This window comes from Nannobrachium achirus (genome assembly GCF_963921795.1).
Source record: "Nannobrachium achirus genome assembly, chromosome: 1".
Classification (NCBI taxonomy): domain Eukaryota; kingdom Metazoa; phylum Chordata; class Actinopteri; order Myctophiformes; family Myctophidae; genus Nannobrachium; species Nannobrachium achirus.
The window spans coordinates 3,897,694-3,923,998 of NC_137810.1; the positions used below are offsets into that span (position 1 = coordinate 3,897,694).

At 41.8% G+C, this 26,305-nt stretch overlaps 1 protein-coding gene across 1 annotated transcript; it reads right to left on the reverse strand.

Annotated features, from left to right (window-relative positions):
- Positions 1 to 1,913: 1,913 nt before the first annotated feature.
- LOC308306324 (protein NLRC3-like) lies at positions 1,914 to 26,305 on the reverse strand (the record flags this gene model as incomplete). The annotated part of the gene is made up of 2 exons (XM_080751261.1): positions 1,914 to 3,694; positions 26,167 to 26,305. The coding sequence occupies 2 exons, from the start codon at positions 26,303 to 26,305 to the stop codon at positions 1,914 to 1,916; spliced, it is 1,920 nt and encodes a 639-aa protein (XP_080607387.1).

Below are 26,305 nucleotides of genomic sequence, written 5' to 3' on the forward strand. Positions count from 1 at the left end.
CAAAGGTCAATTGATGGACAGTTTAAGACAAGTGAAGCTGATAACTGCTGATGTCACACTGATGACACAGGAAGGACATCTGCTGGAGAAAGAGACGATACAGACCAGTGGTGGAATGGAACTAAGTACATTTACTCAACTTCAGTACTTAAAGGAGTAGTTCACCACTTTTCAACCTGTCTTCATATAATAGGTCCTCACTAATGTTCATAATAAAATAGCACAATTTTTTTCTATTCAGTCTGGGTCTCATAGGAGAGCTGTCAAATCCTTCCTACCGGTGACATCATCGTTTGACAAAAAAAAATGTAATAATATTTTTGAAAAAAAAATATATATATATATTATCACGAGAACAATGGCTTCCACTTTAACATTGCAACTTTTTCAGGAATAGAAAGCCTGCAGTTTCTATTAGCTTGCATTTCCCATTGATGATGTCACCGGTAGGAAGGATTTGACCCACCCACAGCTCTCCTATGAGACCCAAACTGAGTAGAAAAAAATTGTGATATTTTATCATGAACATTAGTGAGGACCTATTATATGAAGATAGGTTGAAAAGTGGTGGAGTGCCCCTTTAAGTACAAGTTTAGTTTACTTTATTTACTTTACTTGATTATGTCAACTTTGTATATTTTATACTTCTACTGCACTACATCTATAGAGGCAAATACTGTAATTTTACTTATTCATTATTTAGTAACTTTAGTAACCATTTTACTTTGCAGATTTAGATTACTGCAATATACATAAACCACCTATTTTATCACCTATTATACACTTTTTTTTTTTTTTTGACACATGTTGAAAACATAAAAAGGGGGCATTCTGCATATTGAGTTTTTGGTAATAAAGTTTATTTATTACTTTTACTAGTAACAGAGCTGCATTGTGCATTGTGTGTTTTTTTATTTTGTCTTTGAATGGTTTGAGTGAATTTAGTGAACATGTACACACTGTAGTTACTGTACCTCCTCATTATCCCAGTCAATGTGTTACTATGATATCAACATTATTCATGCCACAATATTCATATTATAATCACATGATAAATCACTGATGGAAATAATGATTGTAAATGAATCTCACCGTAGAGTCTCCAGTCTACAATGAGGACTTTTCAGTGCAGCACAGAGTAGATCCAGTAGACCCAGGTGGTCCAGGTCCAGGTGGTTGGAACTTAAGTCCAGGTGTCTCAGATGGGATGGATTAGAACTGAGAGCTGAAGACACAACTTCCATGTGTTCCTTAAAGAGGGCAGTACCAAAGCCAACAAGTCTGTAATTAGAGGTGGTCAATCAGACCACCCACACACACACACACACACACACACACACACACACACACACACACACACACACACACACACACACACACACACACACACACACACACACACACACACACACACACACACACACACACACACACACACACACACACACACACACACGTCAAGTCCATTTATTGATAAAGCAGATTTATGCTGTACATCATGAGAACGCAGTAAAGACAAATACAATACAAAGCAAAAACAATAGAAACATTTGTAAACATTTAAAACAGCTATAAAAACAAAACATTTAAGATATAAAACAATGACAGATAAAAGGCACAGGGAGGGAGGGGTCTAGGGCTCAAATGCTAGGGTGAAGAGGTGTGTTTTAAGTCGGATGGAAGGCTGTTCCAGAGAGCTGGGCCAGCCACAGAAAAAGCTGTCACCCTTTTGCCTTAGATTGGCCGTTGCAACTTTAAGGGGTGTGTGTGTGTGTGTGTGTGTGTGCGTGTGTGCGTGCGTGCGTGCGTGCGTGCGTGCGTGCGTGCGTATCACTGTTGATTTAACTATCATGTTTAGTTATAGTGTAGTGGTGTGAAGGTACAGTACATTGTTTCTGTTCTAAGTTTTCTATTCACATGACTACTAACCGAGCCTTTCTGCTGTTCCTCACAGCTGGGATGAGTCTGCTTCGCCCCTCCTCTGATGTGTTGTATTTGTCCAGGTCCAACTCCTCCAGAACATCCTCTGACATCTGCAGCATGGCGGCCAGAGCTGAACACTGGGTTGGAGACAGTTCTGTCTTTGATCTGTCCCCTGACTTCAGGTACTGTTGGATCTCCTGATGCACTGAGTGGTCGTTCATCTCCATCAAACAGTGGAAGATGTTGATATATCTGTCAGGAGAGGCATCGTCATCATCCATCTCCTTCAGGTTGTTGATGGCTCTCTGGATGTTCTCTGGACTGTACTGTGTCTGAACCAGTAGACCTCCTAACAGACTCTGGTTGGACGGCAGTGAGAGACCATGAAGGAAGCGGAGAAACAGGTCCAGGTGACCATTCTTACTCGTTATGGCTTTACAGTTGGCTGAGTCCAGGAAGTCCTCCAAGGACATGTCACTGGTGTCATCATGTCCCCTTATGTCACGTCCCAGGAATGTCTTCAGTACCTCCATGTTCTTCTGTGTGAAACAGTGGAACAGGTAGACTGCAGCCAGAAACTCCTGGATGATCAGATGAACAAAGCAGTAGACTGCTCTCTGGAAGAGCACGCCCTCTCTTTTGAAGATCTCTGTGCACACTCCTGAGTACAACGAGGCGTCTCTCACATCCAGACCACACTCTTCCAGGTCTTCTTGGTAGAACATGATGCTGCCTTTCTCCAGATGTTCAAACGCCAGCCTGCCCAGCTTCAGAAGAACTTTCCTGTCCTTCTCCATGATCTGCTGTTGATTCTCTCTCTCTTTTTTGTTTCTTTTCTTGTTTCTTTTTCCCCCCCGACGAGGCTCATCATACTTCAGCTCCTTCCTCTTTGTCTGGACCAACAGGAAGTGGCAGCACATGGCAGTCAGGGTCGTGGGCAGCTGTCCTGTCTCGTCTGTCTTCACCATGTCCTCCAGAACGGTAGCGCTGATCCAACAGAAGACTGGGATGTGACACATGATGTGGAGGCTCTTTGACGTCTTCATGTGTGAGATGATTCTGCTGGCCAGCTCCTCATCACTGAATCTCTTCCTGAAGTACTCCTCCTTCTGGGGATCTGTGAACCCTCGTACTTCTGTCACCAGGTCAACATATGCAGGAGGGATCTGATTGGCTGCTGCAGGTCTGGTGGTTATCCAGATGAGAGCCAATGGGAGGAGATTCCCCTCGATGAGGTTTGTCAACAGCCCGTCCACTGATGATGTCACTGTGACATCAGAGATGATGTCATTGTTGAAGTTGAAGGACAACCTGCTTTCATCCAAACCATCAAAGATGAAGCCAACCTTCCAGACAGCGAGCTGCTCTGCTGTGACCTTCTTCAATGTTGGATGGAAAACATGGATCAGTGAGAGAAGACTGTGCTGCTCATCTCTGACCAAGTTCAGCTCCCGGAATGAGAAGGGAACCAGGAGAATGACATCTTGATTTTCCAAACCCTTTGCCCAGTCCAGAGCGACCTTACGCACAGAGAAGGTTTTTCCAATGCCAGCGACTCCCTTGGTCAGAACTCTTCTGATTGGTGTCTCTCTGCCAAGGAGGAGGGGCTTAAAGATGTCACAGCAGTTGATTGGTTGGTCATGGAGGGTGTTCTTCTTGGAGAGCGTCTCAAGCTGGTAGACCTCATGTTGGTTATTAACCCCTTCACTCTCTCCCACTGTGATGTAGAGCGCTGTGAAGATGCTGCTGAGGGAGGGCACTTCAGTGACGTCTGTCACACGATCCAGACTGTTCAAAGTGATCTTATAAACCTTTAAATCCTCCTGCACACTGACACCTGCTATGAGAAGACAATGAAGACATTTTAAACATTCAGTTGAATTTATAACTTTACATTCTTACAGATGTGTACACACATTAGTGTTTTTTTTTTGTTATCAATTATTTTTATTTTCCATAACATGAAATTAGAGACATACATATGAATAGAACAAGAAAAAGTGAAACATTAATCAAAAGAAAAATGCAATTAACAGACAAACACAAACAATAGCAAAACAAGAAAAGGAAAAGAAAACCCACCCACCCCCTTTCCCCGGACCAACACGGAATGTACAATAGTGCATGCCTGTGCTAGGCTGTTACCACTATATAGTGATTTCTTGAATCATAGCCTTAAGCTTATCTGCAATGTCCGACCACATATTAATGTTTTCTTCTTTTGCTCCGTGTAACCTTGCTATCGACTGCTCTAAATATACTATATCTAGAAAGGTTAAGGCCCACTGGCGAAACGTTAACGTATGAGGAGGTTTCCACCGCGTAGCTACCATACACACATTAGTGTTACATGTCCTCTGTTAGAAAAACTAAAATACAAATAGAACCAATAAGACTCCCTAAATTTGGGAGATAAGCAACCGTCAGTTCGCATACACAAACTTTAGAAGGCAATCAGGAGGGAATATGGGAAATGGGACAGATCCATGTCGATGACATGACTGTAGAGATACTGTGTACTGCTTTTCATTATTTGAGGGCAAAATCTGTAGGAGCAGTGTCCAAAAATGTGTTTTTCAAAAATCAGCCAGATGGTGTCGCTAGATGGGACAGATTCATTTTGATGACATGACTGTAAAGATACGGTGTACCGGTTTGCGTGATTTTAGGGCAAAATTTGTAGGAGTGTGGCGGAGAGAGTCGCAGCCCCAGCCTGAAGCCTCAAAAGTCAAGTATCTGCTCTCGTTCCATAGGGATATCCCTTTGGAGTGATGGTTAAGATATTGGACTTTCACGCGGGAGACCCGGGTTCGTAACCGGGTAGGGAGGTTCAGATCACCTCCGTTACATTGGTGCCGTGACCCGGATCCGGGCTTCCCCGTAGGAGGAGGTCAAAGGGGGGTGAGTGTGGCGGAGAGAGTCGCAGCCCCAGCCTGAAGCCCCAGCCTGAAGTATCTGCTCTCGTTCCATAGGGATGTCCCTTTGGAGTGATGGTTAAGATATTGGACTTTCACGTGACCCGGGTTCGAAGCCGGGTGGGGAGGTTCGGATAACCTCCGTTACAGGAGCAATGTCCAAAAATATGTCTTGCAAGAATCGGCCTCATGGTGGCGCTAGAAGAGGGCCATGTGGTTTGGCAGCCAAGGAGTGTGTGTGTAAAGTTTGGCATGGATCGGGGCAACGGTGGCGGAGATATGAGTAGGGGAAAAGTGTGACGTCACGTGACGGAGGGACGGACTGACTGACTAACTGAGGTTTTGATTGTAACTGCGACCTGACGGTCGCAATAAGAAAATGAATGCCAGGAAAATAATATTGTGTGATATTTTTGTCTTTAGCTGAACTATTTGAAAATGTCTTCTACCATCTAAATATTAAAGTAATTAACATGGAATGTTAATTAGTGTAAATTGTGTCCAGTCTTACTGTGTCCACTGCTGGTGTGACTGGGTGTCTTCAGTCTGGTCCTGAAGATCTTTCCACACTGGGGACAGTCATGGTGTCCTGTTGGAGCAGACTGCTCCCAGTATGAGGTGATGCACTGTCTGCAGAACCAGTGTCCACAGCTGCTAGAGACTGGATCTGTCAGAACCTCCTCACACACTGAACACCTGGACGCCTGCTCTGTCACAACACACACCCTCTTCCTCTTCCTGTGGAGGAGAAGAATCATTTATTATGACTATAGTCCTGCTGGATAGAAGGATATTTGTGGGCTTGATGAAAGGCTCAGTGAGATCAGTGAGATCAGTGATCTTACTGTGTGTGTGGAGGTCCAGGTTCATTACTGAAGTCTGGAGGATGATGTTTAGACCAGTCACTCTTCATAGACACACAGCTGGGTGTTGGAGACTCTGCTCTGTGGTGAACAGACAAAAACACACATATTATTACTCGTAGACAACCACTGAACAGAAAGAAACAGGAGAAACGCTATTTCATCTTTGTGTGGGTGGATGAGTGTTTGGAACACAAACAAAGTCTGCCCTGATCTCAGTCAGCAGCATGTGGCTGTTGTGTCACAGCGTTGTCAGCGAGGCACAGAACGAGAACATGCATGTGGGGGGGGGGGGGGGGGGAGTGGGACTAGGACCCAAGGTGCCTTAATAGTCGGGGGCGTTAGGGAGATGACATGGCAATCTCGCGCTAATCAGTCTAAAAGCGCGAAATTCTGCACAGATGTAGCCCAGGGTATGCTCTAATGATTTAGCTAGGGCGCCCGAGTCAGCGACCTTCGGGGTCGCCACAGCGACCAAATCAAGTTGGGCTCCCACCGACTTTCTATACAGGAGGAAAATACCCAGAAAAACACTTTTTTTTCTGGGTATTTAAGTTGGATTTGAGGGGTCTAACTAGGGGTATGTAATGTTGCTGAATCCATTGCAAGCATTTGTTTTGCACAAAAAACATTCCTTGGGCTACAAATGGCCCAAGAAAACGATGGTTTAGTGATGAAAAGTGATGAGTCATCACTTTTCAGAGTTTTTTGGGTGTTTTCTGGAGCTGTGGCGACCCCGAAAGTCGCCGACTCGGGCGCCCTAGCTAAATCATTAGAGCATGCCTTGGGCTACATCTGTGCAGAATTTGGCGCTTTTAGACTGATTAGCACGAGAAAAAAAACCCTAAGGCCTCCGACTAACATGAATGCTCACCCATACATGCATCGTTTTCTGATGCCATTTCTAGCCCACGGAATGTTTTTTGTGCAAATGCTTGCAATGGATTCAGCATGATGACAAACCCCTAGTTAGACCCCTCAGATCCTACTTAAATACACAGAAAAAAAAATAATTTCTGGGTATTTTCCTCCTGTATTGAAAGTCAATGGGAGCCCAACTAGATTTGGCCGCTGTGGCGACCCCGAAGGTCGCCGACTCGGGCGCCCTAGCTAAATCATTAGAGCATGCCCTGAGCTACATCTGTGCAAAATTTTGCGCTTTTAGACTGATTAGCGCGAGATATCCTTAAGTCCCCCGACTATAATTATTAAGGCACTTGGTGCCGCGCTGTGAGCTTGTATATCTGCTATTTTTCACAACATAATGTGTAATAATGCGTTCCCAGTCTAAATGGGTTAAACCCCATCCCCCTATGAAGAACATTCATGGGGAGCCCGCAGTGAATCCTTGTACCCAGGGCCCAGCATTTGGTGTGACACCCCTGCCAACAGGAGCGGAATTGGAGCGGAGGACGGTCCTCAATCGCTCCAAGCTGTTCTGGTGCATTTTAAAACTACTTATTAACAGTCACAATTAACCGTTAGTGTTTACTGGTAACCTATTTGGCTTTCCCTACTACTGTGATATTCTGAATAGGCCTATCACGTTCTGATAATATATGTTTCATGAAAAAAATAGTAAAAATGAACCCATTAATTTAGAACTTTGATTGCCAACATAACAAACGGAGGTTTGAACCTACGAACGTTCGGTTACAGCCCTGGCAGTTACAAGACATTGTTTGTGTTGTTCCAGTTGAAGTTCACAGAGATCAATGTTTCACTATAATGTGTGTATTTGGTATTTTCTTACAATCCATATCTGTAACCAAACACTTTCCAGTTGAACTTCACAGATATACGTAGGTGATCTTACCTTGTGTGTGGAGGTCCAGGTTCACTGAAGTTTGGAGGATGTATTTTAGACCAGTCACTCTTCATAGACACACAGCTGGGTGTTGGAGACTCTGCTCTGTGGTCAACACTTCTGGAATCACAACAATATTCATACAATGATCATTGTGAAGTCAATGTGTTCATGATCATTTGTTGTCCCATTACAGAACAATAACATAGCACAACATCTCAGGGTTTATCTCCCGTACATTGTTGCAGTGATGTCATTACGTGCGCATCCCGCATCAAAAACTCATTCAAGTCGCCCAGGGACTCATTCATGTCATGGTCCTGGGGTCACGGGGATGCGCCTCCATTGGAGTCCATGTTAGAATAATTTACCGGGTCGCGGTAAAAGAAAAACATTCTAAAATTCCACAGACACCACCATTGTTCATGGGTGAAAGCATCCTACTTTACCCTACGTTAACACAAATAAAATCCACATAGAAAGTCTTAAACAGGCGATAGAAACGTCAATGTTTTGATTCTACCGACGTCTGACGCCATTTTGCGCGCCCAAATTCATTAGGGGCACATGTTTTAGTAGTTCTAAGTTCAAACATTAGCAAAATTGTAAAATAAATATAAGAAATAGGCAAACATTTTGAAAGTAGCCGATCTACAAGCTCACAGCGCTTGAAAACATTGTATTGAGGACTCATAAAACTTTTCTGGGACCCATTTGAATGACCACCTGTGGGTCCCGGGAGATTAAAAACCTAGTAACATCACTGTTGTTGTATAGTTGAACTTCATGTAAACAAAGGAACACGACACAATGATAACTGAATAAACATCAATATGGATGAAATACAATCATATAAACAAAGTAACACGCAGTCAGTCTGTATACTGAACACATTGTGAATTGTACAATTCTTTCACAAACAGCACACAGTGGCTTGAATTCTATAGATTAGTGGTTCTCAACCTGTGGGTCGGGACCCCCAGGAGGGTCCCCATATGATTTTTGGGGGGTCGCCAAATGACAGTCACAATTTAAGTAAACTTTTTCATAAAAAAATCCAAAAAAAAGTTGAAAAAAAGAAGAACCCTTTATTACTCCATCAAAAGTAATCAAACTATAAGAAAGTAAGAAAATGGTCAAATAATATAAGAGAGAGGCTAATTTTTTGAAAATAGCCAATCTACAAGCTCACAACACCTCACATCTTAAGGCATTGTGAGCTTGTATATCTATAGCGTTGGGTATATTGTAGGGATGGCCAACGGTTAACCGTTACCGTTAGACCGATAAGAAATTGGTTACCGGTAATCACTAACGGTTAATTGTGACCGATAAAAAAAGAAAAGCAACCCACGTGTCACACCAAAAGCCCCGTACACCAATATCTATGCAACATCAAGTCATCAACCATGCAACTATACGCGCTGTGGTCACACATTTCTGGACACCAATGTCTGTGTAACATCCATGCATGCATGCCCTACTGCGAGTCTGCGGCGCTGGATTTGGAATCGTACTTGTTCTTCAGGAAACAAATGCTCCGATTGGATTTTCCAAAACAGACCGTCATTTTGAATCCCGTTTAAGAAGAGCTTAAAACACAACTTTCTAATGTTACATGACGTGTGGAACGCGTCGCAACTCGTCTTGGTTACAGAGGCTATGTGAAAATAACACAAAGCTCAAAGTGATCGCTGCATCAACACACAAAACACGGGCGAGAGAGAAGAAAATGAATGAAATGGACATCACGTTTAGCCGATGTTTCAACCATTCCAAAAGTCATAGGATTGTAAGTTATTGCTCTACACAACACACACAGAGGAGAGGGGGAAGTGCCAAGTAGATGTGTGAGCGTATTGCTGCTGCAGCCAGGGACGTGCAGAGAATGTTAGAGAGGCAGTGGCTGACATTTCTAAAAGGTGGACAATTCTCTTGAATGCAGCCTTCAGTTATCGTATGGAAAGGGGAAATTTGCATTTCTTTTACCATAGTAAAAAAATGCATTCATGGTCTGAAGAGGGCACTTGGATAAAAGGGCAGGGGCTCAAGCCCCCCTTTGTCTATGTGTGCATGTGCCTGGCACAGCCACATCACATTAGACTTTTTATTTCAATCCCATTGTTTCTTTGCAAAAACACATTTCTTTTAGGAAACATTTGTATTCTTGTTTCTCCTAGTTTTATTGTTTTTAGTGTGTAAATATGGCACTTTATTATGGGGAAAAACAGTATGGTGTATTTTCCTTTTTTAAATCTCTAAAATAGCTTATTTTTTAACACATATCCTTAACGGTTAACGGTTAATTAACCGATAGGGCCTTACGGTTATCGGTTAAGAAAGATTCTCCATTTGGTCATCCCTAGTATATTGTATAGTGTTATAGTGTGTATTGTATAATAGGAGGATTGACATACTGTGTGTGTGGAGGTCCAGGTTCACTGAAGTGAGGAGGATTTCCCATAGACCAGTCACTCTTCATAGACACACAGCTGGGTGTTGGAGACTCTGCTCTGTGGTCAACACTTCTGGAATCACAATAATATTCATACAATGATCATTGTGAAGTCAATGTGTTCATGATCATTTGTTGTCCCATTACAGAACAATAACATAGCACAACATCTCAATTCTTTCACTCACTGTAAATTGTACAACAAAACGTACATTGAAAATAGCCGATCTACAAGCTCACAGCACCTCACATCTCAAGGCGTTATGAGCTTGTAGATCTTCTATGTTCACTCTATTTATATATGGAAAGGAGTGAAACTAAATTGAATGCCTCAACTACTACATTCCAAGTCAGGGTGTGGGGGTCCCTGTTTCAAATAGAGCTGTCCTCGACTCAGGATTTATCAAGTCGACTCGAGTCGTGGGGGTTATTCCGACGCGTCGACGAATCATTTATGTAAAAAAAGTGAAAAAAAGACTGTATCAAGTACATATAGTATAAGTATCTTTTACCAATTATAGCGGGTTTAAATGGTACCGGATATGCAGCTCAGTAAATTAAAGGTGAATTGATCCCAGTGAATGACGGAGGACGATATCACAATGAATTAAATCTTTTTTATCACGATAAACGATAACGATAACGATTAAACGATAAACGATAACAGGGATATTATCCCATCCCTACTGTCCACATCTGTGAGCAGGTACAAGACATTGTTTGTGTTGTTCCACAGAAGATCAGTGTTTCAATATAATGTGTGTGTTTGGTATTTTCTTACAGTCCATATCTGTAACCAAACACTTTCCAGGTGAACTTCACAGATATACGTAGGTGATCTTACCTTGTGTGTGGAGGTCCAGGTTCACTGAAGTCTGGAGGATGAGGTTTAGAGCGGTCACTCTTCATAGACACACAGCTGGGTGTTGGAGACTCTGCTCTGTGGTCAACACTTCTGGAATCACAACAATATTCATACAATGATCATTGTGAAGTCAATGTGTTCATGATCATTAGTTGGCCCATTACAGAACAATAACATAGCACAACATCTCAGGGTTTATCTCCTGTACATTGTTGTATAGTTGAACTTCATGTAAACAAAGGAACACGACACAATGATTACTGAATGAACATCAACATGAATGAAATAAAATCATATAAACAAAGTACACACAGTCAGTCTGTATACTGAACACATTGTGAATTGGACAATTCTTTCACAAACAGCACACATAGTACCTTGAATTCTATAGATTAGTGGTTCTCAACCTGTGGGTCGGGACCCCCAGGAGGGTCCCCATATGATTTTTGGGGGGTCGCCAAATGACAGTGACAATTTAAGTAACCTTTTTCATAAAAAAATCCAAAAAAGTTGAAAAAGTTGAAAAAAAAGAACCCTTTATTACTCCATCAAAAGTAATCAAACTATAAAAAAGTAAGGTGGACAATTCTCTTGAATGCAGCCTTCAGTTATCGTATGGAAAGGGGAAATTTGCATTTATTTTACCATAGTAAAAAAGAAATGCATTCATGGTCTGAAGAGGGCACTTGGATAAAAGGGCAGGGGCTCAAGCCCCCTTTTGTCTATGTGTGCACGTGCCTGGCACAGCCACATCACATTAGACTTTTTATTTCAATCCCATTGTTTCTTTGCAAAAACACATTTCTTTTAGGAAACATTTGTATTCTTGTTTCTCCTAGTTTTATTGTTTTTAGTGTGTAAATATGGCACTTTATTATGGGGAAAAACAGTATGGTGTATTTTCCTTTTTTAAATCTCTAAAATAGCTTATTTTTTAACACATGTCCTTAACGGTTAACGGTTAATTAACCGATAGGGCCTTACGTTTATCGGTTAAGAAAAATTCTCCATTTGGTCATCCCTAGTATATTGTATAGTGTTATAGTGTGTATTATATAATAGGAGGATTGACATACTGTGTGTGTGGAGGTCCAGCTTCACTGAAGACAGGAGGTATTCCCATAGACCAGTCACTCTTCATAGACACACAGCTGGGTGTTGGAGACTCTGCTCTGTGGTCAACACTTCTGGAATCACAACAATATTCATACAATTATCATTGTGAAGTCAATGTGTTCATGATCATTTGTTGGCCCACTCAATTCTTTCACTCACAGTAAATTGTACAACAAGAAAGTACATTTGAAAATAGCCGATCTACAAGCTCACAACACCTCACATCTCAAGGCGTTGTGAGCTTGTAGATCTTGATCTATGTTCACTCTATTTATCTATGGAACGGAGTGAAACTAAATTGAATGCCTCAACTAATACATTCCAAGTCAGGGTGTGGGGGTCCCTGATTCAAATATGATTATTTTGGGGGTCAAGGCCTGAAAAGGTTGAGAACCACTGCTATGAATAAAGCTTGAAAGGGGAGGATACTGTTATTAGACTGTGTATTGTGTTATGGTGTTGTGTATATTGTATAGTGTTAATAGGAGGATTGACATACTGTGTGTGTGGAGGTCCAGGTTCACTGAAGACAGGAGGTATTCTCATAGACCAGTCACTCTTCATAGACACACAGCTGGGTGTTGGAGACTCTGCTCTGTGGTCAACACTTCTGGAATCACAACAATATTCATACAATGATCATGTGAATGAACACATAGACTCCTCTCCTCCCAATTCCCCTGTCCTCATCTCTTGACCATATGTCCTCCACTTCCAACAATGTGACTGAGTCAAGAAACGTAAAAGACATGTTAGCATGCTTTGGAGGCAATGGGCTTTGCTTTGGACTTTCTTAAAAAGCCATAATTAAAGTTGTCATATAATTGTAGTGGAGTAGAAGTAAAAGTACTGCAAATTGGATGTACCCATAAAGTATAAATTAGGGCTGGGACTCGATTAGAAAAATAATCAAATTAATCAGAGGCTTTGTAATTAATTAATTGAAATTAATTGCATGTTTAATCGCATATAAATATTTGACGTGAGAAGCTTTTTTTTCAAGTAAAACACATTTTGTTGTACGAGTGAATCAACAAGTGAGTTTTTTTTATCTAAATTTCGCATCCACTGGGCAAAGCAAAGCGCTCTGATCGGCTACTTCTCCCTTTGCGTTTGTTGTCTCTTCTTGGTTGGTGCATCGCTATGATCGGTTTGCCCGAAACTGAAGGTTCTGTGGTGCAAAAACTAAGTGCGATTAAAATAAGTAATTTTTTTAATCGCGTTAATGTTCTGTCATTAATTAATCGCAATTAATCAGTTAAAGTCCCAGCCCTAGTATAAATACCTCAAAAGTGTACTTAGTTACTTTACACCGCTGCCATTGTGTGTATATGGTACAGGAGGATTGTCTTACTTTAAGCGTGGAGGTCCAGGTTCATCTTTAGACCCACAGCTGGCTGTTGGAGACTCTGCTCTGTGGATGAGATGTTTGTCTCTTCCCTCCTCCTCCTCTCTCTCCACACACTCACTCATCTTTGGTCTTTATTTAACCTGTCAAGATTAGCAGAAAATAGTAAATGATTAATGAATGAATGTACAAAACACACACACACACACACGCGCGCACACGTGACGCTGTGAGCTTGGAGGTCGGTTATTTACGGAGCTTGATACCACACTGAACTAAGCAATCAAGTGAATACTGTAGATGTGGTGTAACGGCATGGATTTCTACACAGAGAGGGTAATGCTTTCAATATAAGTTCTTTCAACATAATAACATGCTGCATTCAAGTTCAAGAGAGTTGGACTAGGCCTAGGCCATTCACGAATAGTGATTTTTAGAATTCGAATTATTCAACCTCAAAGTATTTGAATAGTTGAATATTCGGCAGGACTGGCCAAACTGTCAAATATTAAGTAAGCAAGAGGTGAACATTGTGAAAATAGCCGATCTACATGCTCACAACACATGTAGATCTGCTATTTTTACAATATTTATCTGCGGAACCGAGTCACATTAAATGTAATAACTACAATTCTAAATGCTTGTCAGGGTGGGGGTCCCCAGTTCAAATATATTTATTTTGGGGGTCACAGCCTAAAAAGGTTTGAGAACCCCTGGTATAGAGCATTAACAAATTCATCCACCAGGGGCATTGACAACTCATTCTTATGACTTCCTATCTACCCAAACTTTATAAACTATATATTTTTAAAGAGAAAAATAAATAAAGAAATAAGCGAATATTCGACTTCGGTGAAAAAGTTCGAATAGTGACTTTGATATTTGAATATTTGAATATTTGGTGAATGCCCTAGTTTGGACATGGCATTCTCTTGAATGCTGCCTTCAGGTATGGCATGGAAAGAGAGCATTTGCATTTCTTTCACCATAGTAAAAACTGCATTCATGGTCTGGAGAGGGCACTTTTTTATAGAGAGATAAAAGGGCAGGGGCTCAAGCCCCATTTGATGTCTATGTGTGCACAAGCCTGCACACGCACACACACACACACACACACACACACACACACACACACACACACACACACACACACACACACACACACACACACACACACACACACACACACACACACACACACACACACACACACACACACACACACACACACACACACACACACACACACACAGCAGCCACTAGGGTTGTGCAAGTGGTGCGGTTGCAAAGGCCTCGCACCTGGCCGCCTTTTTTTTGTTTGTTTAGTTGCCGACAACAACTAGAACAGTGTCGGTAATATAATATGTTCAATCTCATTCTGTATTATCAATATGCCATTGACATAGGATGATATGTTGAAATATTAACTGTGAGCTGCTATGAGGCAACAATATCACCACATAATGCTGAGACTACAGTAGATTAACAACAATATCACCATCATAATGATGAGACTACAGTAGATGAACAACAATATCACCATCATAATGATGAGACTACAGTAGATGAACAACAATATCACCATCATAATGCTGAGACTACAGTAGATGAACAACAATATCACCATCATAATGATGAGACTACAGTAGATGAACAACAATATCACCATCATAATGATGAGACTACAGTAGATGAACAACAATATCACCATCATAATGATGAGACTACAGTAGATGAACAAAAATATCACCATCATAATGATGAGACTACAGTAGATGAACAACAATATCACCATCATAATGATGAGACTACAGTAGATGAACAAAAATATCACCATCATAATGATGAGACTACAGTAGATGAACAACAATATCACCATCATAATGATGAGACTACAGTAGATGAACAACAATATCACCATCATAATGATGAGACAGTAGATGAACAACAATATCACCATCATAATGATGAGACTACAGTAGATGAACAACAATATCACCATCATAATGATGAGACTACAGTAGATGAACAACAATATCACCATCATAATGATGAGACTACAGTAGATGAACAACAATATCACCATCATAATGATGAGACTACAGTAGATGAACAACAATATCACCATCATAATGATGAGACTACAGTAGATGCAGATGCATGCAGTAGCTCTTGTCAACCAACAGGTGTCCTACTGCACCACAGAATTGAAATATCACAATAGAAGAACAGGGAGACACTCAAGTTTCAACAGAACAAGGTAGACCTTTGAATATCATGTTAATAATAATATTGATTAACATACTGTACCCTGGTTAAAATAATGTTTCATTCACTAAACCAAGTCATGGACTGCTGGCAGCTTTGAGATGTCAGCTAGTTCAACAGTTCCTTTGTATTAAAATATTTAAAATATTCAGTACATATTTTTCTTGATTGGATTACAATTATTTTTATTCCATAACTTTTAATTGTAACATTGCTTACTACATTCACAAACACTAAATACTCAAAAGGAAACCAACCAAACCACACAAACAACTTCTCCCTCACATAGTTTACAGTTTAGGCATTTAGCAGACGCTTTTAATCCAAAGCGACTTACAATAAGCAGGTAATACATCACTATAATAAACAAGATAATATGTCAGAACATCAACAACAATATAACAAACGCATATGAATATCAATCCAAAAACGAAATAAAAAAAAATATATAATCAGTAAAGAAAAAGAGATTCTAAAAAACCTAAAAACAATGCTAACTAGCTTCATGTATGGTCATTGAGTGTTTCAGTAGTGCTATGGGTTTAGGTGGAGTCTGAAAAGGTGAGTCATAGGCATAGGCAGACATAGGCAGCCTCCTCTTATATTCAAGCAGAGCAGACCATAGAAACTGGGATCAAGTCTATCTGCATGTTGCACATCTGGTCTGCAACGGAAACGCTCTGTGTTTGCATGTGTGCTCCGTTCCACTAGCAGTGTGTGTGTGTGTGTGTGTGTGTGTGTGTGTGTGTGTGTGTGTGTGTGTGTGTGTGTGTGTGTGTGTGTGTGTGTGTGTGTGTGTGTGTGTGTGTGTGTGCGCGCGCGCAAATAACAGGATACAGTAGGCTGGCTCCAGACCGGATGACACTGTTAACTCACAATGAAAACCAAAGGTTTCAGCCGAGTGGGAAAAGACTGCAGAGTGCAACACTGAAGCGGCAGGTTTACCGTCATAAAAGGTCATAAATAATTATACCAAATACATGCGTCACTTATAGGGTTAAATAATCAACATAATTATGTCATAATGTTCTGCTCTGTCTAAATAAGTATTTTGCTGGTGACATCAATCATAAGATTCATAACCAGATTAACCACAGAGAACAAGTACAGACAGGCAGACTAGACAACAGGGAGTGGTAGCTTTAGTAGAAACCAGAAGCATAAAGTAGCCTATAAACTGTTCCTGTGAGAACCAAGTGGTTCTAGTAGTGAATATTAAAACAACAACACTTACTTTACGTTAGCTTTTGGTCCTTATTGTGTTTTGTTTTGTCTTCCTCACATGTTGTCCTCACTGTCAAGTTCACAGTTGTTGTCGTGTCTCAAAATGGCTCCCTGAGATACGCTGTGCACTTTCATTTCCTTATAATGTGACTTTGACCTGCCTCTACATCTCTAGGGCTACAGTCAGTTAGATGATATCATGTCATCTATTCTCTACAGCTCTAGGGCTACAGTCAGTTAGATGATATCATGTCATCTATTCTCTACAGCTCTAGGGCTACAGTCAGTTAGATGATATCATGTCATCTATTCTCTACAGCTCTAGGGCTACAGTCAGTTAGATGATATCATGTCATCTATTCTCTACAGCTCTAGGGCTACAGTCAGTTAGATGATATCATGTCATCTATTCTCTACAGCTCTAGGGCTACAGTCAGTTAGATGATATCATGTCATCTATTCTCTACAGCTCTAGGGCTACAGTCAGTTAGATGATATCATGTTATCTATTCTCTACAGCTCTAGGGCTACAGTCAGTTAGATGATATCATGTCATCTATTCTCTACAGCTCTAGGGCTACAGTCAGTTAGATGATATCATGTTATCTATTCTCTACAGCTCTAGGGCTACAGTCAGTTAGATGATATCATGTCATCTATTCTCTACAGCTCTAGGGCTACAGTCAGTTAGATCATATCATGTCATCTATTCTCTACAGCTCTAGGGCTACAGTCAGTTAGATGATATCATGTCATCTATTCTCTACAGCTCTAGGGCTACAGTCAGTTAGATCAGTGGTTCTCAACCTGCGGGTCGGGACCCCCAAATTATTTGGGGGGGTCCCCAGACGTTTAGCTAAATGTTAACATTGTTTTCTCTCTCAACAGTTAACAGACCAACATACATTATAACTTATAATGTATGTTGGTCTTATCATTTATAAGTGTATCTCACATTTATAAAGTGACAATTTAAAGACTTTAAAGACCTTTTTAGTACCTCTGGTCAAACATTGGTCAAACTGTCAAATATTAGACGCAGACATTGTGAAAATAGCAGATCTACATGCTCACAGAACATGTAGATCTGCTATTTTCACAATATGGAACAGATCGAGTCAAACTAAATGTTATGCCAACTGCCAACTCCTACAATTCCAAGTGCTTGTGCAGGGGGGTCCCCAGTTCAAATATGATTATTTGGGGGGTTGCGGCCTGAAAAGGTTGAGAACCACTGAATTAGATGATATCATGTTATCTATTCTACACAGAGGAACCAACACATAATAGTCAGGGAACGAGTTGGGCAAGTCCCACCATGTCTCATTCCAACTCCAAGTTATTATGTTATGAGTAGCCTATGCTATGACTGTAGTCTGTGTTTAAACACACAATAGAAGATCATTGGGCTGACTGACGTGAGGACAGGGTTCACCCTGCATGAAAACAAGCTCAAATACAACGCCATGCATTTGTTGTCTTTTGTACTGTAGGAACACTATAGCCCAGTGGTTCTCAACCTTTTCACACCGCGACCCCCAAAATAATCATATTTTAACTGGTGACCCCCCCCCCCCCCCACCCCCACCCTGACGAGCATTAAGAGTTGAGGCATTACATTTTGTATAACACGGTTCTATTGTGACTATAGGATCTACATGCTCACAGCGTGTGTTGTGAGCATGTAGATCCTATAGTCACAATTTCTGCCTCTAATATTTGACAATCCATGCCAAACTTTGCACACAGACTCCTTGGCTGCCAAACCACAACATCCACCCCTCATTTCTCACATGCCCTCTTCTAGTGATTTTTTGCAAAACACATTTTTGGACACTGCTCCTACAGATTTGGCCCTAAAATCACGCAAAGCGGTACACGGTATCTCTACAGTCATGTCATCAAAATGCATCTGTCCCATCTAGCACCACCATCCGGACGTTTTTTAAAAACACATTTTGGGACACTGCTCATACAGATTTTGCCCTAAAATCACACAAAAAAGCGGTACACAGTATATCTCCAAAGTCATGTCATCAACATGGATCTGTCCCATTTCCCATATTCCCTCCTGATTGGCTACCATTGCCTTCTAAAGTTTGTGTATGTGACCTAAAAAAGTCCTTAAATTGTCACTTTAGAAATGTGCAGATACCCTCGATACACTTAAACTTTATGTTGGTTTGTTTACAGTTACAGTGAGAAAACAATGTTTCACATTAAGTTAATCATCTAGGGACCTCCCAAAATAATTTGGGGACATAAAGTACAGTCAGTGATTATAAACTAAAACATAAAGTGCAGTCAGTGATTATAAACTAAAACATAAAGTACAGTCAGTGATTATAAACTAAAACATAAAGTACAGTCAGTGATTATAAATAAAACATAAAGTGCAGTCAGTGATTACACTAAACAGGTAGCAGTCCCTCTGGAACCATCGATAATCCGTAGGCATATCGTGTTGTTGGGTTATCCAGTCTGTGCGTGTTTCCTTTCTGCACCGACTCTGTGACAAGCACTTTAAACACCTCCCCTCTCTCTCTCTCTCTCTCTCTCTCTCTCTCTCTCTCTCTCTCTCTCTCTCTCTCTCTCTCTCTCTCTCTCTCTCTCTCTCTCTCTCTCTCTCTCTCTCTCTCTCTCTCTCTCTCTCTCTCTCTCTCTCTCTCTCTCTCTCTCTCTCTCTCTCTCTCTCATGGCCATTGGCCAACTCAACTGCTGCTGAAGACACGTGGTTTACAGTAAAGTAGAGAGAGGGAGGGAGGCAGGGAGATTTGGCACATCAAATCATTATGATTATGAATAGGCCTACCAGATAATAATAAACTAATGACAGAGTACAGCATCTTGCAATGGGCCTGGTGTACAAGATACACTACACCTCCAAGATACCCATGTACCTGACAAACTAAAGGTCAAGGATGTACACAATCACAACACCAGAGGCAGCTCCACTTATCATGTTCAACCTAGATTTATCACTAAATAAAAATGGTTGCACACTGCTGCGTTTTTCGTTGCGAAATGCGTTTTTCAGGGCAAGGAGAGAGAACCCCCATCTGTTGTTTTTAGTGCCCTGTTTTTTTATTTAATTTTCTGCTTTTGTAATAGATGTTATCCTATACAAAGTACTCTGTTCTATCCGTCTGTCTTTCAATGTTATATGAGATACATAAAGTGGTTCCTGTGTAATTAAGCCATAAAGCATACTAGGATCTCCTTTCACGTTGTTGACTTTGTGTAGCGGGACGCCGTGACCACGAGACAACAACCGGGAGGCGAACCCGGGCCGCTACTTAACAGGGCACGTACGTTAACCAGTCAGCCAAAGAGCTGAGCTCGTTGGCGGGTGACCAACGCAGCACCCAGGAGCCTAATGTGACTTTGACCCGCCTCTACAGCTCTAGGGCTACAGTCAGTTAGATGATATCATGTCTTCTACCACTTTTTCTAGTCACGTGTTCAAATACTGGATTGTGATTGGCTTAAAACAGTAGTAAATGAGGCCACAATAGCCGGAATGTGTGAAATGCCCGGATGTACATGCAAATGAGGCACATTTCCGAGATCAATACGCGATGAACGCATCCGGGGACTTCAGGAGGGAGTCGGAACCCTATGGTCGGAACACCTTTCCCCCCACCAACAAATGACGGTCGCAGCGGTCCTTTGTTTACTAACGTGCGTACTATCGTCGCCGATTTATTTGGATCCAATGCAATCCGCCAACTTTAAAGCCCCTTTTCTCTGAACCTATGCCTTTCTGGAAGCGAACAGCCTCTATTTACGGCCGGAACGGTGCTTTTAACTGACGTTAGCTTAGCTGTAAGCTAGGCGACCGAGTATTTCCCGGTGAATCTGTGCGCAAAGGTGGGGGCTTGGGAGTGTGGGGGTCTGGGGGACACGCACCACCACTGACTATTGCTGATGATGGAGAGGTTCTATAGCTTAGCCTTTATGTATTGAAAATGAGAGGCACTCTTGCCGATTTAGTAAGAGACTCGTCTCCAATTGCAAGATATTTAAAAGTTATTTGGGGCCATGATGATGATGATATCCTTTTCTTCCCACAACTAGACTAAGGATTTTATATTCACGTGTGGCAAGATTCACTCGTTTTTAGTAGGCTATATAGTGTAGGCTTAGAAGAAGCCTTTTCAGAAGTTAATTTAATGATTTCCATTTAATGATTTCATTTATCCTCATCTAATGCACCGTATGCACGCTGTTTAAAGGCCGTGTAGGCTTTTCAGAAGTTAATTGAATGTTTTCCATTTGCGCTAATGCACGCAACTGTTTTCGCCAGGTTTTAAGGTCTTATTTTAGTTGTTTCTCATAAGCTCGCAACCCTCCTTGCCCATCGGCCCCCACCTTTGCGCACAGATTCACCGGGAAATACTCGGTCGCGTAAGCTAGACATCTGTCTCAGCATGGAGTTGGCGCCATCTGGTGGTGAGTAGAAGATGTTGTTTGTGGCACTATTTGTTGTTATGGCGGAAGTTTTATAGGCAATAATGATTGTAACTTAAGATCCTTGCAAGTTACAACTATGTGTTTTCTTTCATGTATATGGGAAAAAGTGGTAGAAAAGCTATTTACCACTCGGGGTCGGACATTATGCTCTGATAATGTCCTGTGTTAGGGGGTGATCGGACTCGGCTTCGCCTCGTCCGATCACCCCCTAACACAGGACATTATCAGAGCATAATGTCCTCTCACTCGGGGTAAATTGCTTACATCTATTCTACACAGAGGAACCAACACATAATAGTCAGGGAACGAGTTGGGCAAGTCCCACCATGTCTCATTCCAACTTTATGTTATGAGTAGCCTATGCTATGACTGTAGTCAGTGTAACCTAGGGCATTAACGACTTCTGAATTTTGCAATTCGACTCGACTCAGTAAAAACTTGAGTTGAAGTTGACTTTTTCATTTGATGACATCATCACATCACACACGACCCCCCAATTATTTTGGGGGATCCCCAGATGATTAACTTAATATGAAACATTGTTTTCTCACTCAACTGTAAACAAACCAACATAAGGTTTAAGTAAGAGGGTATCTTCACATTTCTAAAGTGCCAATTTAAGGACTTTTTAATACCTCAGTCTAAAATGACAAATTAAACATTGTCCAAATTGTCAAATATATAGAGGCAGAAATTGTGAAAATAGCCGATCTACATGTGAGCTTGTAGATCTGCTATTTTCACAATAGAAAGTTTTTGTTTTTTGTTTTTTTTTCAACTTTGACGTTCTCTGGTGGGAGTCGACTTGTGTAATGAAGTCGACTGAGTCGACTTGTCGACTTTTTCGTTAATGCCCTGGTGCCTATGCTATGACTGTAGTCAGTGTTTAAACACACAATAGAAGATCATTGGGCTGACTGACGTGAGGACAGGGTTCACCCTGCATGAAAACAAGCTCAAATACAACGCCATGCATTTGTTGTCTTTTGTACTGTAGGAACACTAATAGCCCAGTGGTTCTCAACCTTTTCAGGCCGCAACCCCTAAAATAATCATATTTTAACTGGGGACCCCCCACCCTGAACCATTACATTTTGTATAACACGGTTCTATTGGGACAATAGCAGATCTACATGCATAGGCGGACTTTGCCATTTGCCCTAGGGGGGGCAGTCTTGAGCAACATGTCAATTGTCAACCGTTATTTGGAAGCACACCACAGCTCTCAGCCCAACGATGACTGCAGGTCTTAATCATAGGATTCATATGATATTGATCTTAATCATAGTATTCATATGATATTGATCTTAATCATAGTATTCATATGATATTGGTCTTAATCATAGGATTCATATGATATTGATCTTAATCATAGTATTCATATGATATTGGTGAACACAACACAAGGCATAGAAAAGAAAGATCTCACAACAGCATATGGCTGCTCATGCAGACCATGATGTTTACTGTAACAAATAAAACGAATACGAGTGAAAACGAGTGAACCAAATTATGAGCAGCCGTGCACGCACACACACGCCCACACACAGACACACAGACACACACACACACACACACACACACACACACACACACACACACACACACACACACACACACACACACACACACACACACACACACACACACACGCCCACACATAGACACACACACACACACACACACACACACACACACACACACACGCCCACACATAGACACACACACACACACACACACACACACACACACACACACACACACACACACACGCGCGCCCACACATAGACACACACACACACACACGCCCACACACACACACACACACACACACACACACACAGTACAGTAAACAGTATACAGCAGGCTGTAAGTCATATTGAATCATTGTCTCACCTAGTGTAGAAGTAAACGCCTGTTCTTGCGTCCTGCATATACATCCACAATCTTCTCAGGCGACAACTTTGCTGTTAAGTCATCCTCAATGTTCAGAATGGCAAGTGTTGTTGAGCGCAGCCAACATGGAATCCTCCTCATGGCAGAGAAACTCCTCTCTGTGGTAGCAGATCCAATTGGCAGAGTCAGTGCCAACTGTAGCATCTTGAACAGATTGGGATAGCTGTCCTTTTTAACTGTCTTTTTAAGATGGTCAAGGTCAAGTGAAACTGTTGTGCTTGACGAGGCGAGGCTTTCACCAGATCCATCTCTGCTCCAAGCAGGACAGGATGGATTTTCAGTGGCTGTGCATATCTTTCTAGGAGAGGTTCCACTCCGTTCTTGTCACATTTAAACACTGCTGCACATGCCTGTGCAACTTCTATTGACATTCCCGTGGGTAGCCAGATAAGACGACCTCTTTTCAAGTCGACCTTAATCGCTGAAAAGTCACTCGGGAAGTGTCGACCCCCAGTCTAGGAAATCACAACCTAAAAATTTGGAAGTGTCACCCCCCAGTATGGGAATCCCCGACCTCAAGAAAATCAAGAAAATTGGAAATCTCATCCCCCATTATATGAAAACCCGACCGGTTATAATATTTTCTCTTTCAACAGAGAACGCCTAAACTTCTCTCTAGTCTCCCCCTGTGTCTCTCCCACTCTCTGTCCAGGGGGGGGGGGCTTCTCTCTCCCAGCACGCAGCAGCTCTGTCTCTCTCCCCTTCTCTCTCCCCTCTCTGTCCGCGCTGGGGGGGGGGCAGAACGCATTCCCACCTAAACGATCAGATGCTTATCAACGTAATCATGCAGCTATGAGCTTTTACCTGTGGTCAAAGTGCGTGGAAACTAACCTTGGATTGCCTAAATGTATTTCCTTTCAAGCAGCACCATGCGTTTGGGTGTCTCTCTCTTTCTGCACAAGTAGCCTCCCTCGAGCAGCTGCGATCACTTCTCTAACGACCTATTTGTCGACGTGCAGGGGTGTTGCGCAATGAATGTATGTGATGTTGTTGCCTACTGGCAGCAGAGAAGATCTATAGATCATATCTATCTATATCTATCTATCTATTATATATATATATATTTATATATATTTTTTTTTATTTTTTTTTATTATCATAGATGCCTGTGTCTTGTATAAGGCAGTCTGTCTTTGAGTTCTAGTAACATTGTTTAACTATGAATTTCTCAAATTATCCTTTCATTATGCTCTGGCCTGCCAGATCATGGCTAGAAAGAAATTGGCCCGAGGCCAAATCTAATTGCAGACCCCTCAGTGGTTCTCAAACCTTTTCATGTCAAGGACCCCCAGATTGATATGTATGAAATAATCAAAAGTATTCAAAAATATGGTTAAAAATATAACAAAGTTTGTTCATTTTCGGGAGCCATGAACTTTAGTTCAAAATGTGGAATTATGAACTATGAATATAGTGATTGATGGCAAGATTATGTTGATTTGAGCAGCTGTAGTGACTACTGTGTATTTCAGTACAAACAATTCTGATAGTATCAAAAATGTAACCACATGAACGCAAAAACCATAATAACACAACACAAGAGGTCAAATGTAGGAATAGAACAGTTTATTTGAGGAAAGAGACAGTGTAAAACAACAGCTCACAACACAGTTACTATAACATAACCGCATAGGGGGGAAAACAATATTGCCCAAAGTAGCTATCTGAGCTCTAATAATAGAAGAAAAAACGATTGTCCACAATTTTGGTAAGTATATGCAAAAAAGTAATAAAATGGTTGGGGTAAAAATGGAAAGAGCTAGTCAAAAATAATAAAAACAAAATAGGCAAAAAGTTGTCAGTCAAATAAGGCTTTTGGCTGTAAATGAGTCACAGCAATGAAAGATGAACATGACATAGTATATACAGTATATAGTACTGTAATACATTCTCCTTACACACACACACACACACACACACACACACACACACACACACACACACACACACACAGAAGGAGAAATAGTCACAGCAAGGTACAGTTAAAAAGGCTACTTGTGCAGAAGAGAGAGACACCCAAACGCATGGTGCTGCTTGAAAGGAAATACATTTAGGCAATCCAAGGTTAGTTTCCACGCACTTTGACCACAGGTAAAAGCTCATAGCTGCATGATTACGTTGATAAGCATCTGATCGTTTAGGTGGGAATGCGTTCTGCCCCCCCCCCCCCCCCCCCCCCCCCCCCCCGCGCGGACAGAGAGGGGAGAGAGAAGGCCCCCCCCAGCGCGGACAGAGAGGGGGGGGAGACAGACCTGCTCCGTGCTGGGAGAGAGATTTTTTTACGGACCATACATACATGAAGCTAGTTAGTATTTGTTTTTAGGTTTTTAGAAACCTTTAATACGGATTATATAGTTTTTCTTTCTAGATATATATTCATTTACATTTGTTATATTGCTGTTGATGTACTGACACTTAATCTTGTTTATTATTGTGATGTTTATTTGCTTATTGTAAGTCGCTTTGGATTAAAAGCGTCTGCTAAATGCCTAAACTGTAAACTGTAAGGTTTACAGTTGCTTAAGGGTGCTTATTGCAATAAATGGTGGAAAAAGATCTTTATTTTTTTCAATCATTTTTTGGGATAGAACAGGTTGCTTGTGTTTTTCCCCAAGATCATCCACCGAAGGCCCCGCGGCCTCATCCACTCTAACTGATGGCCCCGGGCTGGGTGGTGGTTCTGGGGCCTCATCCACTCTAACTGATGGCCCCGGGCTGGGTGGTGGTTCTGGGGCCTCATCCACTCTAACTGATGGCCCCAGGCTGGGTGGTGGTTCTGGGGCCTTATCCACTCTAACTGATGGCCCCAGGCTGGGTGGTGGTTCTGGGGCCTCATCCACTCTAACTGATGGCCCCTGGCTGGGTGGTGGTTCTGGGGCCTCATCCACTCTAACTGATGGCCCCGGGCTGGGTGGTGGTTCTGGGGCTGCTGCTAGCGGCCGGGCCTGCGGGCCTGGCGGCTCTGCTGGGGCCGCTGGTATCTCGGCAGAATCTGCTGCTATGGTCGGGACCGGCTGCTGTTGGCTGCCGTCGTCAGGCGGCTGCGGCTCCTGTGTTGGCGTTTTACGCTTCAGAAATGGACGGATATCCAT